Below are 15,969 nucleotides of genomic sequence, written 5' to 3'. Positions count from 1 at the left end.
ATGTGGCAATGTATTGGAGATAGAAACTGTGTTCATGGAAATACCGGCTGACGCAAAGGAAAAGTTTGTTTTTAAATTGTGGTAATAAAAAAGTTCTTGTTGTGAATGTCTTACACCGAGGGAACCAACTGTTGAAACTCAAGTGCACATCTGATGTGATTTACAAGCTTTTCATGGCAAGTGTGTTCGTTTGTGCTGCAATCTATGGTTCCCCCTTGCCAAACTTTTACGAAAAACTAACTGAAACCACTATTAATTATTTCTCCACTTTCTTTATATGTGCCAAAACCTAAACGTAGATTCCATGAACAAAGCTTCTTTCTCAGAACCGTACGTCTGTGGAACTCTTTTCTGTTTCCTTGCTTTCCAACTGACTACAATATGGCCGTCTTCAAGATATATGTGACAGCTATATTGATATCTGAAACAAAAAAAGATGTAAATATACAACATTGTAAAATTTTTATTGCATTTTGTGGCTCAGAAACAAAATAACAAACTAAAATAAAACGCATCTGCCTATTTCGTGGTCAGGAATTGTATATCTTTCATCAAAACTCTTAACATGAGAGCTTTTCATGTTACTTTAGTGGACTACAATTTGTTTAAGACTGTTCATTGACTTCCTGTTTAGATTCTATAATAGTTTCCTGTTTAGATTCTATAATAGTTGTTAATCGAGTCTTATAGAGTAGATATTGAAAGTTAGTTTTATAAAACTGACAATGGAGGAATAACAAACAGAGAACAGTCAGACCCGACAGAAACAAAAACTTCTGAGGCAATATATAAAACTTTTACTACCGCTTTGTACGGTTAAAAAACTTTAAACAATATTTTGGGGGGGGAGGCTTATTCATTTTTTATGTCTGTGTTCACTAAAAATATTTATAAGTTGAAATAATGTTTTTTAAAACCTATATATGAGTCGCCAGCTTGTTTTAACCATCAACAATCAACACTAATATTGCAAGTACTGTACACTTTCTGTATTAGAACTTGGTGAGTTTGTCGATGCTGGATTTGAAGAGTTTAAACATGATTAAATATTTCTGTACGATACCATTCCAAGCAATTACGACACTTTGTGCTGCTTGGGATGCTAAGTTAATAATGAGCGAAAATACGAAGCTAATTAAAGAATTGTGAAAATTTGAGCGTTATTCGAATTCTAAACTTTGTTAGTGCAACTTTTATTTAAACAAAGAAATGAAACAGAGCCAGATGTTTTCTCTTTTCTTTTTCTTTTTTTTTTTTCCAAGTCGCTAAAATACAGAGATCAAATATCACGATTGAAAGATCAAATATCAGATTTAGAGACAACAAGGAGATATATGAATGTTCCTATTTACTTGCTTCCTTGCAATGGCAAAGTTAGGCACGAGGTCGGTATTTAGTGTGTGAAAATCCAGCTCCTTAAAGAGGGGCACTCTGGATTAGAATCTTCAACAACCGAGAACAGAATAGACTAAGTGTATCAAAACAGATACCGCACTCTACTGCTAGCCAAAAAGCCAAGGAGAATGTTAAACGTTGTCCTCGACAGGTTGTTCAAACTAGGACTGCAAACACGGTGTATTCTAAAATTTAATGTAGAATAAAATAAAATAAATACTAATAATAATAATAAATTTTCTGTTCTGGATTTTTTTTAGATAAAAAATTATAATCTGTATTATTCGGATAATTCGGACTACTGCTCTCGGTTTAAATGTTTTTTTTTTTTTTTTTTTTTTTTTTTGACAACTTGTAGGTCATTGCAATCTCCGACCTATCCCAAATGCGTCTTATCGATCTCGGAAACCTTTATATCGAACTCGGAAATCGGTACGGAATTTTAAAGTGAAGACATTGTATACTCTACGGGGAATAAATTGCTCTTATTTTGTTTTTGTTTTTTTAATTTATTTAGTTTTGTTTTATTTTTTTGTTTGTTTGTTTTTTGTTTGTTTGGTTTTTGGGTTTGTTTTTTTTTTTTTTTTTGTTGTTGTTTTTTTTGCTTTGTTTTTGTTTTTATTTTTCGTTTCCTCTCTTACACATTATTGGTACGAATTTATTTTATTTCGCGTCAGTTTCTTACTGGAATATGAGAAAATGTGCAGGTTGGCGATTTTCTCTTTATCACCAAATATTCTTATGAATTAAATGGAGGTAATTATATCGTCAGTTATGACTAGGGCTATGACAACAGCATTTTCTTTTAATTGTTTTGACTCTCGAGTATATATCCGTTATAGTCAGACACGGTTAATCAACCGAGAACAACATCATTCTATATAAAAGCATATAAGATATTAACGGATACACACTCGAGAGTCAAAATAATTAAAAGAATATGCTGATGTTCTAGTCCTCGTCATTACTATTGACTTCTACAAAAATGAATGTCTAAAAGTGTATTATGTTTTTAAAGATAACTTTTAAAAAAATAAATTTAAAAAAATAAAAAATAATAATAAAAAAAAAAACTGTTCCACTAAATAATTTGTCTAAAGTCACCAAAATTACTTTCCGTTTCTTCGTAAACAAGTGAGTCATTTTTTTTTTTTCATTTACACCTTGTATTTACTACTCGTCCAACGAATGAACTTTTCGTTATTATTTCTATTAAATACGATCACTTAAATAGATTTTCTATTGAAACTGCTCTTATATAAGTTGTGAGCATCGGGTTCCTTTTCAAGTCTTTATGACGCCCTCAAATCTGCGCTGCATTTCCAATTTGAGGACAAGTATTAATATTATTTAACTAGTTGCTGTAATAAAAAAAGAGAGATCAATACGGGAAGGAAGAGAGAGGATGTATATAGCGAGTAGAAATAGACAAATTTTTAATTTGTCATCTTATTTTGCTACTAGCAGGAAGGCCCGACATTGCCCGGGATTGAATGAGGAATGTTTCACACTCCCATATTTTTATTGCCATCGAAATCGATGAAATCACCCATTTTTTTTTCCAATCAAATCGATTGATTGCCCGCTCTAGTTGGGGACCCATCGCGGTGCACCGGAAGAAAGCTTCAAATGCCTCACCGCAGTGATTTAGTATACAATGTATTGTAGTCTACATCGCAGTCTACAAAACTTACTGTTGGTTTTATAAAATTAATTTTATATACAATGGCTTGGTTTAAAATGCAAAGCCAAGTATCAGAGTTTCGTTGTTCTTTTAACAAAAATATTCATTTTGAACGCGTTCCTGTCATATTGAAGAACATACTGTAGATTTTATATTCCTGGCCATACTGCTTGTGCAGTGATAATGGTTTGAATAGAAATTTTAAATAAAAAAGTCAACTATTATGGTGCAATTGTGCTTTAAGCAGAAACATTCATTTCGAACGCGTCCTTGTCATATCGAAGAACCTGCTGTTGATTTTATATGCCGGGTGTGTGCTAATATAATTTGTCTCAAATGCACTTGTGACGTTAGGTTGTCTAAGGTGTTAACTTTGTTACATTCATCTGCAAAAGATCTAGCTGATTTGCATATTCTTCTAAACATTCATCCCTATTTGTTTTTTCGGTTTTCTTATGGGATGATCATCCTTAGTTAACTATTATATGTAATTATATTCATGCGGATATTCTACATGATTTATACTTGCGTAATATTTGCGTAACAAAGAACTGCACGCCTGTGGAACTCTGTTCCGTCTGCCTGCTTCCCACCGGACTACAACTTGGATGTCTTCAAGTCCAATGTTAACAAATTCCTAAGGAACCGCCCCCTTAATTAAACACTTCATCAAATCTCCACACTAACGTAATGTACTTGTAATAACCCTTATCCCTGAGTGGCGTCCGGGCCTTGATAAGTGGTAATCACTGTGTAAAAAAATTTTTTTTAAAAAACAAGGTTACAGTAATCATAAACCTCTTTCTATATATATTTATGTATGCGTATATATGTGTATGTTTAAAAAAATTTGCCTACCAAACTCTTCTGTCAGCTTTTTGTCTATAGGCATGAAATTTAATATATAGGGCATCTAAACCCATACGAAACTTTATGTTTGAGTTTTAGAGTGGGAAAATCGGTGCAAAAGTGTGAAAATTAAAATAATAGAATTTGTCATGTGAAGGTCGAACAACGGCATTACGAATATGCATGCGTAACGTAATAGCTATTGATTCATGTTTTAATTTTTAGCCTTGCAGCAAACATGTCTTCATATCTCAGGCATTAACGTCAAAGGAAAAAGTAAATCGTAAGCTATCGTTTTGGTTTCGATTCTCGGTTGTGGCACACGAGTCATTTTTTTTTTTTTTTAACTTTTTAAATCATTATTATATATTGGGTTCAATATAATATAATAACAATAAATACGAAATCTGCATTAATCAAAATATCATATTGAACCGCATTTTACGACCGGGCAATTATATATATATATATATATATATATATATATATATATATATATATATATATATATATATATATATATATATATATATATATACTCCGATACGACTGAACAGATTTTCTTTAAAATTTACTGAACTTTCGTGTATAAGTCTGGGAGTGATCTTAGTTAAATTTTGTCTCAGATAATTACCGATAATCAATAATCGAAACCGTTATTTTGATACATCTATCATCGATAAAGACATCTTTCCATCTCGTCGCTTAGCAACAATGATAGAAGAACGAGCCAGTGGGTAAGTTTATAGCGTGTTTTTTGTTTGTTTGTTTGTTTGTTTGTTTGTTTGTTTGTTTGTTTGTTTGTTTTTGTTTATTTTGTTTATTTTTTGTTTGTTTTGTTTATTTTTATGTCGCGGTCTGTAGGTTCAAACTCCGCACGTAAATTTATTAATTTTTTTTATTAACTGCAAAGAATTTTATAAGACTTGAAAATTTACCTGTTATTTTTTACTTATTTTTATTTTATTTATTTATTATTAACATTGTTTGCATGACGTGGTCTGTAGCTTCAAACCCCACACGTAAATTTCTTAATGTTTTTTCCGTTAACTGGAAATAAGTTTATTAATTGAAAAGGTTTATTAATTGGAAAATTTGCGTGTGTGTATATATTTTTAAAATATCTATTTTTTATTCAATATAAAACCGGAATATTACGGTACTTTAATTGAACTTTATAATTCTGATGAACTTGTTTCACTTGTGCCCCCCCGACGTACATATCCCCGACAAACCCGCTTAGCAATAAGATCTAACCCCTTTACTGTTGATGTCCCTAAATGCCAGAAAGCTTTCTATTTAGTTTCTTCCCTCGAACAGCTAGACTTTGGAATTCCCTTCCTCCTGCCTGCTTTCCTGTCTGTACTGATATGCAGAAGTGTGAATATAACATAAACAAATATCTTGTTAATCTTTCCTAGATATGGTCCCAAATAGTACTCCCTTACGTCCAAGTGGCGATATGCTTTGTAAGGAGTGAGCATGAGTAAAAAAGGAAGAAAAAAAACAATAATTGATTATAGAAAAAAACAAATCGTAAACTAAGCAAAGATGATTTCTTCGTCGAAATAAAAAAAATACTGATTATTTTGTTTAATCAAAAATACACAGACGGTAATACCTCAAACAATTACGGTGCAAACACAACTTAACATGTTTTTATATTCAAAAAAAAAACTTGAATCTAACACCCCCCCCCTTGCCTACTGTTGTTTTCTCTCCCTACTATCACTTTTTTAACACATCTATCCACTCGGGCTGAAGTGTTGTTTTGATTCCCCCTACCCCCACATCTCCATACCCGGACAACGCCGGGTACCCCGCTAGTATATATATATATATATATATACATGATGAGTGCAACGTCTTGTCAGACGAGTGCCACTCCCTCAGACATTTAAAATCCATGAGCCCAAATGTCTGAGGGAGTATCTATACAAATATGATGTTACAGAGTCTTAGCTTTGTACGACAGCTAAATCTCTCTCTCGGTTCAAAATGTTGCGATCCAGCAACAAGCAAGAGCAAGATAGCCAGCAACAAATTAAACTGCAGACCAGCTTAATGCGGGTACTGCTCTTCCGCTTTATGTTTTTTTAAATCAGAGATTTGCTTCTCCTAGAAAGGTTGCCTTCACCACGGCTTACGGGAGCCCTCTCTACATACATATATATACATACATACATACATATATATATATATATATATATATATATATATATATATATATATATATATATATGCATACATATATATATGCATAGATATATATACATACATATATACATACATACATATACATATATATACGTATATATATATCTATAATATAAAGCTGAATGTGTGTGTGTGTGTGTGTGTGTGTGTGTGTGTGTGTGTGTGTGTGTGTGTGTGTGTGTGTGTGTGTGTGTGTGTGTGTGTGTGTGTGGTCACGAATAAGCTCCTATATGGTTGACTATTTAAAAAAATTGATTACATATAATGATAGAAGATGTATCGAGACACGGGAATGGGTATGTTTGATCTGGCAGAATAGTGGTTCATAAAAATTGTGGGGTCTGCATTCGCGCCTGGTCCACAAAGTATGAAAATAAAAAATTGAAAAATTAAAAAAAACGTTTACAAGTGTTTTTTATATAGATGTACATAAGAATACTTTGATAAGCATGTTTTAACTTTAATAGGGATGGTATAATAAAATTGTGGGGTCTGCGTTCGCGCCTGGCCTCCATAGCATGAAAATATTGATAAACTTTGATAAAGACTTTTGGTATTCCGGCATAAAGCTCGAGACAATAGTCTCTAACCCCCTTTCACAACAAAAGGAACTAATTTCCCTATACACCGCTTTTGGTTACTATGGGAACAGCTAATTTTTGTGATGATTCGATTTTTAATAATAAACACATTTTATTATTTTAAATATTAATATTGTTTTTTAATAATAAACTACACTGATTAATATCCCAAAAACTACTTTTTTTGTGACAAAGTTAAATGCGCTTGCTTGCATGTATAGAAATGGCCACCACCGATAACAAAGAATTACATTGCTTAATATGAATACTGAGAATACTCCAAAAAACACATATGTGATTATATTGTTTATACTTTACAAAATAATCCTGTATATTGTAGGCTACAATAAATGTTTGAAGCCAAATCTATCAGCAAAAAAAGGCCAAATTCAAAGACAAAACCACATTTTTTAGATAAAAAAAAGGCCAAAAAAGTCAAATTTTAACTTTTTCTTTAATAATTACTATTAAACAAATATTGTTTTATTTTTAAAATATCCTGTATATTGTTTAAAATAATAAAATGTGTTTATTATTAAAAATCGAATCATCACAAAAATTAACTGTTCCCATAGTAACCAAAAACGGTGTATAGGGAAGTTAGTTCCTTTTGTTGTGAAAGGGGGTTAGAGACTATTGTCTCGAGCTTTATGCCGGAATACCAGACTTTTTATATCTATCTGCGTAAGTATACTTTGATAATTATGTTTCAGTTTGAAGAAATATGGTATAATAAAATTATGGGGTGTTCGTTCGCACCTGACCTCCATAGAATGGAAATATGTCACAAAGTTTAACAAGGTTTTTTAATATAGATCCACAGAATATTGTGTTAAGTGTTTCAGTGTGAACAGGTATGGTATAATAAATTATGGGGTTTATCTATTTTAATTCTACTTTCATCATATTTTGCTTTGGTTTTGCTATCCCCAAATTCAACCCAAATTTACAACCCTTCCTTTTCATAGCCTATCATACTTTCATAAATCAGAGTCCATTTTCTGTAGGCTGTTTTTGAACCCAGTCAACGATTTTGCTAGTATATATATATATATATATATATATATATATATATATATATATATATATATATATATATATATATATATAAAGAAAACCTCATCTCATGGCATAGGGAAAATATCATCGTTCCGCCTTTATTTTCGGGAGACTTCTTCAAGTTCAAGACGATAAAATGATTGAGGAAAGTTAAGTTAAAACCATGATGAGCCGAAAAGATTTTTCGTCCGTAATGGTTTTAAGTTGATTTTACCCAATCATTTTATCATCCTGTGTGTGTGAGAGAGAGTGGGTGCGAGAGGGAAGGAGAGAGGGGTGAAATGTAGTTCTTAAAACATCTCAAAAAGAAGAAAGCAGCGTGTCTGTGATTGACAAAAGGTGTAAAGAGAATCGAAAGAAAGCAAGATAAGAAGAAAACCAAGATGGCGGCTATCACGTTTAACAGACAGGACATTCAATAGGGCAGCTTTTTTCTGTTAAGCAGTCAAACCGGGTCTTTGAGGTTTCACTTGTACATCATTTGCGCATGTCCTGAAACTCAATGAATGACCGACTGAACTTTTGTTTATCAACAAGTGACTCTCCTAGTCTGGGACTGGCCACCTATATTTACTTATGTTTATTTGTTTAACACTATTAGCACGTTAAAACATATACTCGAACTCATTGCACACATATCGACTCACAGCTGTCCATCTCGTTTGTGATGAGGAAAAGGGGAGTGGGCAGCGGATTAGAAGGAGAATGGAAAGAAAAGAAGGAATAAAGAAAAGTGGGGGGGGGGCATTACATCGAAGTGGGCAAAAGGAAGAAAAGGGTAAAACGAGAGCAAGGGGGAAATAGAGAAAAAAAGAATGAATACAACTGGGAAATGGGAGTATAAGGTAAGAAGACAGTAAAAATGGAGGGATATGTAAATAAAAAGGAAATTAAAAATAATAAACGGAGAACATGGTACATGAAAGAGAGGTGAAAAGGAGAAGAGAAAGAAAGTAAGACTGCAATTGGGAAACAAAGTACGTAAGTTAAAGTAAATAATAAGAGGAAGTTGAAAAAGAAAAACTAATCAGAGACAACAAGGGAAAGTATTCATGAAGAATAAAGAAAACGATGACATTTTGAAATCAAAATTAATGTCACTGCTTCCTTAATTTTCCATTTTTCTTTCCTTTTTTCTACTTATTAAGAACCGAAGGCCACTCGAGGATAAAGGTTAATGAGGGTACGGAGGTCACCGAGACAACATCGTGGTGATCGTTAGTGATGCAAATTGGGTATTGTTTAAGGGGGCGGCTTAACAAGGACCTATTTACATTGGCCTTGAAGACGACTATCTTATAATCAGCTGGAAAGCAGACCAGCGGAACAGAGTTCCACAGGTGGGCAGTTCTAGGAAATAAGCTTTGTTCGTGGAATTTGCGTTTAGATTTAGGCTCATATACAGAGTAGAGGAAATTGTTGATAGTGGTTGTAATTAGACGAGTGTTATATTTTTTGTAAGTTTGGCAGGAGGCCCATAAATGTCAATTCATGGTCCTCCTGCCAAACTTACAAAAAAAAAATAAAACATGCGAGAACTTTATGTTTGTTTGTTTTTTTTTTTTTGTTTTGTTTTTTTTTTTGTTTTTGTTTTTTTGTCTAATAGTAATTTTTATTTTACACAATAAAAGTACTTTTTTTCAACTCTTTGCTAAATGCATTTATAAATGAAAATAATCGTATTATTTTCTTGATAAAAGCAATCAATAATTCGTTAACTCTTAATACGGTTGTGTATGTATTAAAAATACACTAAAATATTTTATACATGATAAATATTAATGAGAGAACAAATGATAAAACTTTGTCTTTAAACATTTATATAGGATGACTTTTTTCTTCTTTTTTACCCAACCTCCAATAAGATTAATATTTGCAAGTACTGGATTCGTGTGTCTACTCCTTTCCTCGCGTTCGCAAACATTTGCGTATCCGGTTAACCTCATTTTGAACTCTGCGCATGCGCATATATTATACGCATTTATATTTCTGAACAAGTTTGGAGAATCAGCCAAGCTTTTTGAGCTTATCAATAACCAACGCAATTATTGTTCGATGTTTATTTCTCATACTGATTCTATCACTACGGGTTATATACAATATGCATCAACGTTCGAGGTGATAAGCACACGTAAAAACTGTAATTCAATCTGTTTCATCATATTCAATAAAAACTAACCAGTTGTGCAATTACCTTTTCAATAGGCACTACTGAGGGTAACCCCTCTTCCCTCTCACTGTATTTGTAATAAACAATTGGTTTGAAGGGGAAGCGTAACTGGAGGATTGTACATATCCTTTTATTCCTGTCCGTGTTGTTGTAATGGTGGCCATTTTGGACTGTTAGTTACAGAAAGATGGAAGCAAACGAAAGACTACTTTGGATCAAATCTACTTTTTTAATTATCATCTATCTGTCGTTGGTTAGCAGTAAGTATAAATAAATGTTTTCTCATGTATTCTATACTGGTTGTAACGCCTTAGCGTTGCTCGGAGTTTATTTGTGTAGTACTTATGCAGAATTATTATTTAGAAACCCATTCTTAACATAAAGGAGAAAGCGTTTCGTAATTATCCTGTACTTTCACGTATAGAAAATTAATAAACAAAAGATACCATAAAATGAATTTAACTTGAAAATCCTATCTAAAATATAGTACGGTCTAATAAGACCGTACATATATATATATATATATATATATATATATATATATATATATATATATATATATATATATATATATATATATATATATATATATATATATATATATATATATATATATATACATAAGTATCTTTTGTTTTGTTGTTTTTTTGTTTTTTTGTTGTTGTTGTTGTTGTTTTACTTTACAATATTTTCGCTTTTTTAACTTTGTTTTGTTTTATATTTATTTGTGTTTTGTAATTTATAAATTAATGACCAAACGATAGTTATAATTAATTTTTTAAATCCTATTAAATAAGAGTAAAAGTTAATTAATAAAATATAGCTGTATCGTTCGATCATTAAATTATTAGTTGAATTAAATTGTTGTAAAACTATAAGTATTTTTGTTATACTGATTGCATGTAAATAGCTTTAAAAATGTTCAGTCTTTTAATACAGGAAGATTTGGTAAGAACTTGAAAGCTATGAAGGTCTTTCTGTTCAAAAATATAAATGATTCCAGGTAGACCTGAACGAGAATTACCTTCCCCTATAATTTTTATAGTTTTTAGTATGTAGTCTTGTTTTCGAGGTTGAGGTGTGTTTATTCTGAAAGCCGTTCTTAACATGGGGAGGTCGGGGGGTGTTTTAACTATGCTGGGTTAAGTCGTCAAAAAATACCAACTGCAGAATACAGGTTAGAATTATAGGAGGGGGTATTCTCGTTCACGTCCGCCAATTTGTGATTTTAATAAATATTTGATTGATATTAAATAAAAAATAATAATGTATAATTATTAAATTCACGTTGTGTTGTTGTCCTGAAGAAAAACACATTAACATGGATGAAGTTATCGCACAAATTTATCGATATAGAGATTGCTTCTTTTATGAATATTTCTCATTCCGCATCAAAATCTATAATTGAAAACTAAACAGAAATCTTTAACAATATTATTTATTTGTGGTTTTATTGTTTTAAACTCTGAAATTTTAACATAAGACTCTAATGAACTAAGAATGATGTTTAGTGATTAATCTGCTGTTGCTCAAGTAAGTAAAATCCGAACTTTACCTATCTATCTATCTTCTACTTATATTGTGTGTGTGAGTACGTTTCCTACGGACTCCGAAAGGGCTTAGCCGATTCTTATGAAATTTAACACAGATATATTTGATGTGGCTGGGAGTATTCTTAGATAGGTTTTATATCGAAGTGCCTCTGATAGATATCGAAAATCAATAATAAAAAAAAAATCCGATTAAAAAAGGAAGTCTGATTTTGACCAAAGTTAACATCCTTATGCAGTCCAACATCACAATTGCATTCGAGAAGTTTTATCGACGCACAAATAGAGAATCCCGGCGTATAAAATCAACAGTAAGTTATTTGATAAGACGTTTTAAACATTGATTCAAGCCATTCTGTAAACATAATTTTATAAAATTACAATAAGTTCTTTGATAAAACAAGGGTGCGTTCGAAATGAATGTTTCTATGATACTTGACTTTGGCATTTTAAACTTTAATTCAAGCTAATATATAACAATAATTTTATAAAATCAACCTTAGGTTCTCTAAAGTATTGTGGACTAATTCAGTTTGGTGAGGCATGAAAATCTTCCTTTCGGCACACTGCGATCAGCCCACGACTAAAGTAGGCAATCAATTGATTTGATTAAAAATGGACAATTTCACAGATTTCAATGAAAATAAGAGTATGGCAAAGTGAAGCATTTTTCCACCCTTATTCAATCCCGGACAACGGTTTTATAGTTTTATAATATGTTGTTCCAGAATCAAATTATTTCGACCGGTCGATTAAACCCGTACAATACATTTTTTTTAATTAATATTCACTTTATTGATTTGAATAATATTTAACTGACAATTATTTTTACATTAATTACGTCATATGAAATTTCAAAGCCTTTTAGAAATTTGTATGTAAATATGTTTATATATCCATGTATCATTATATGTAAATTTAAGTAATTACAGTTTCTCCTGGAAGTTCTTCATATATATTTTAATAATACAGAGTATGTGTTAACATATTCATTGATTTATAGGATCAAACGAGATGCGAGTAACATTGATTTATATCTGAATCGAGTTAACTTTAATCTAGGTTTCTAGCACTCTCTTTACCTCCATTGTATCTCCTCTCTGTCTGTCTGTCTGTCTGTCTCTCTCTCTCTCTCTCTCTCTCTCTCTCTCTCTCTCTCTCTCTCTCTCTCTCTCTCTCTCTCTCTCTCTACTGTTGTTTCGATCCCACCTTGAAACAGTTACTTGTCTAGCCACATTGATGAACTGTAAACAGCGAAACAGTACTGTCTGTCGATAACAATTCATTTTTAATGCCTTTATAGTAGTGTTCTCGGAAGAAAACCGCAAGCAGGGTCACTAGCGTATTGAATTACTCATTAGTAAAAAAAAACTAATTAGAATTCTTAAACCCGCTGAAAAGAATTTTGCGTTTGCTGATATTTAGATTTCGTTTACAGTGAGCGGGTGCTGAATGATAGCGCAGGGAAGAGGCGAAAATTCGCCGGTTGGGTTTTGATCTAGGCTTGAAGCATTTACTTGTTTCGCACACATATATATATATACATATATATACATATATATATACACATATATATACATATATATATACATATATATATACACATACATATATATATACATATATATATACACATATATATATACACATATATATACACACATATATATATACATATATATATATACACATACATATATATATACATATATACACACATATATACATATATATACACATATATATACACATATATATACATATATATACACATATATATACATATATATATGCATATATATACACATATATATACATATATATACATACACATATATATACATACATATATATACTTACATATATATATATATACATACATATATGTATGTATATATATATATATATATATATATATATATATATATATATATATATATATTTCAATTTTCACCCCAAACAAGGCACAGTGCCACTTTGAAGCAGGTGGCTACTATCAGGGATTTAATTAGCGGGGTCATTATGAAGGGAGATGAGTAGAAAGATGTTTGTTAACATTACACTTGAATTTCTGCATATCAGTGCAGTTGGGAAAGCAGAATCCCGGAAGGGAGTTCCAAAGACCCGCAGTTCTGGGGAAGAAACTATTGGAGTAAAAGGCTTTCTTGCACCTAGGGATCTCTACTCTGTAAAGGGATGTGACTTAGTAGCTTGTCGGGTTTGTCGGGGGTAGTTACGTCGGAGAGGTACAAGTGTTTGCAGTTCGTCAGAGCATTCACCATTAAAGTATTTGTAGAACAGGCAGAGAGATGCAACATCTCGTCGATGGGACAGAGGCTGAAGCCTAGATGACAGTTCAGGACCTATCAGGTTGGCGACTCTCTTTTGAACCCTGTCCAGGAGCGAGAGACAAGCAGCAGATGCACTAGCCCAGATGTGACAACAGTACTCCATACATGGGCGAATGATGGCCTTATAGAGGTATAGGATACTGTCAGGCGTAAGTAGTTTTCTAGCACGGTAGAGGGAGTCAACCTTCATTGCAGCAGCCTTGGCAATGCTCTTAATGTATCTATTCCAGTTCATATTCTCTGTAAACGTTAGGCCGAGGAGTTTAAAAGAAGTACTTTCAGGCAATGTGTTCTTGGCCATTGCTATTGGTGGTAGAGAAGGTTTCTTGTAGTTATTGAAGGAAACAAGCTTAGTCTTAGCAGCATTGAATGTGACCAACCATTTTTGTCCCCATTCCACTACAGATTTAGGTCATCCTTTAGTGTTTCTGCCATTTCCTTGGATATGTGTTCATTTGTTTTCCCCTCATATCTGTTATAGAGAGTGGTGTCATCGGCAAATATACCCATCTCCGAAACAATTTTATCAGGGAGGTCATTTATGAATATCAGGAATAACAGAGGTCCAAGGATAGGCCCCTGAGGTACTCCCGCATTTATGTCATATTGTTTAGATGTACGACCGTCGAGGACAACTTTGATTTTTCTATTACTTAAGAAGGATTTAATTACATTATGAATTCTTCCAGTGATTCCATATGATCTAATTTTCCTTAGAAGACCATCGTGCCATACCCTATCAAAAGCCTAAGATATATCAAGGGCCACTGCTCTACCCTCCCCTGTTTTGTCCAATGAACGGTATATACGTTCAGAAACTACAGTTAAGATATCTGCTGTTGAACGGGCTTGCATATACATATATATATGTATACATACACACACACACATATATACATATATACACACACACACACACACACACACATATATATATATATATATATATATATATACATACATACATTTAGACAAATATTATTGAATAGCACGGAATTATTCTGTTTTACAATTTTCCTTATCTTCTCCAATCTCCGAATAGTCCTTTTTGTGTTCTTCTCGAAATTGTATATGTTGGATCCATAATCGCGAGCGCTTTCGACAGAAGTACTATCATCCTCAGGAATATTGTAGAACTAAATGTAAAGATTGTTTTTTTAATTTACTTACATGTACATTTTTTCCTAGTCACGTGGTAATTTGTTACAAGTTAGGTGGCCGGACTTCTTTTTTTTTTTTTTTTTTACATATATTAATCCCATTTATACATACAAACATATATATACATTTTCAAACATTTATCCCAAACATTTCAAGACGTTCCGGCTGCACTCATAATTAATATTATTTATTTGAGGCTTCTTTGTTTTAATGTACAATACTTCGGGTATTCTTACCCTATTTACATTTCTCTCACTCTGCAATACTCTTGTATTTTCTACCATAATTCTTCGAAATTCCAAATTGGCAGCCATGTCCCTTCAAATGTTGTGATATGGAGCTAGAGTCAGAGAGGTGGAGAGTTAATATTTGTCTAAATGAGAAAATGCTGCCTAAATATACACAATATACATACATATATATATATATATATATATATATATATATATATATATGCATATATATATACATATATATATACATACATATATATACACATATATATCTATACATTTTTTAGGTGGTCACCACTTGTCAAGGCCCGGAAGCCACTCAGTGATAAGGGTTACTTTAAGTACAGTACGTTAGTGTGGATATTTAATAAAGTGTCTACTTAAGGGGCAGTTAATCAGGAATTTGTTTACGTTGGACTTGATGACATCCAGGTTGTAGTCAGGTGGGAAGCAGGCAGACGGAACAGAGTTCCACAGGCGTGCAGTTCTAAGAAAGAAGGTTTGTTCATGGAATCTACGTTTTGATTTAGGCATAGATAAAGAGTGGGGAAAGTTTTTGACAGTGGATTCAGTTAGACGAGTGTTTTTCGTAAAAGATTGGCGAGGGGGGGGCAGAGATTGGAGTTCAGACGAGCACCTGCCATGGAAATAACGATAAAACAAAGATAGGCTCGCAACGTCTCTTCTTTGGGAAAGAGGTTGCAGGGAAGAGAAAAGGG

At 32.4% G+C, this 15,969-nt stretch overlaps 1 protein-coding gene across 1 annotated transcript in view; it reads left to right on the top strand.

The window, feature by feature from the left end:
• Positions 1–9,794: 9,794 nt before the first annotated feature.
• LOC145303506 (uncharacterized) overlaps positions 9,795–15,969 on the top strand; it is a 131,250-nt gene continuing 125,075 nt past the window's right edge. Inside the window, exon 1 of the mRNA XM_080144938.1 lies at positions 9,795–10,215. Coding sequence (XP_080001064.1) covers positions 10,143–10,215 — 73 coding nt within the window. The 5' untranslated portion in view covers positions 9,795–10,142. The remainder of the gene's footprint in view (positions 10,216–15,969) is intronic.

This window comes from Euprymna scolopes, chromosome 19 (genome assembly GCF_053919585.1).
Source record: "Euprymna scolopes isolate OS-2025 chromosome 19, ASM5391958v1, whole genome shotgun sequence".
NCBI lineage: Eukaryota > Metazoa > Mollusca > Cephalopoda > Sepiida > Sepiolidae > Euprymna > Euprymna scolopes.
The sequence above is the reverse complement of the archived record's forward strand: the minus strand, read 5'-3'. Positions and strand labels throughout refer to the sequence as shown.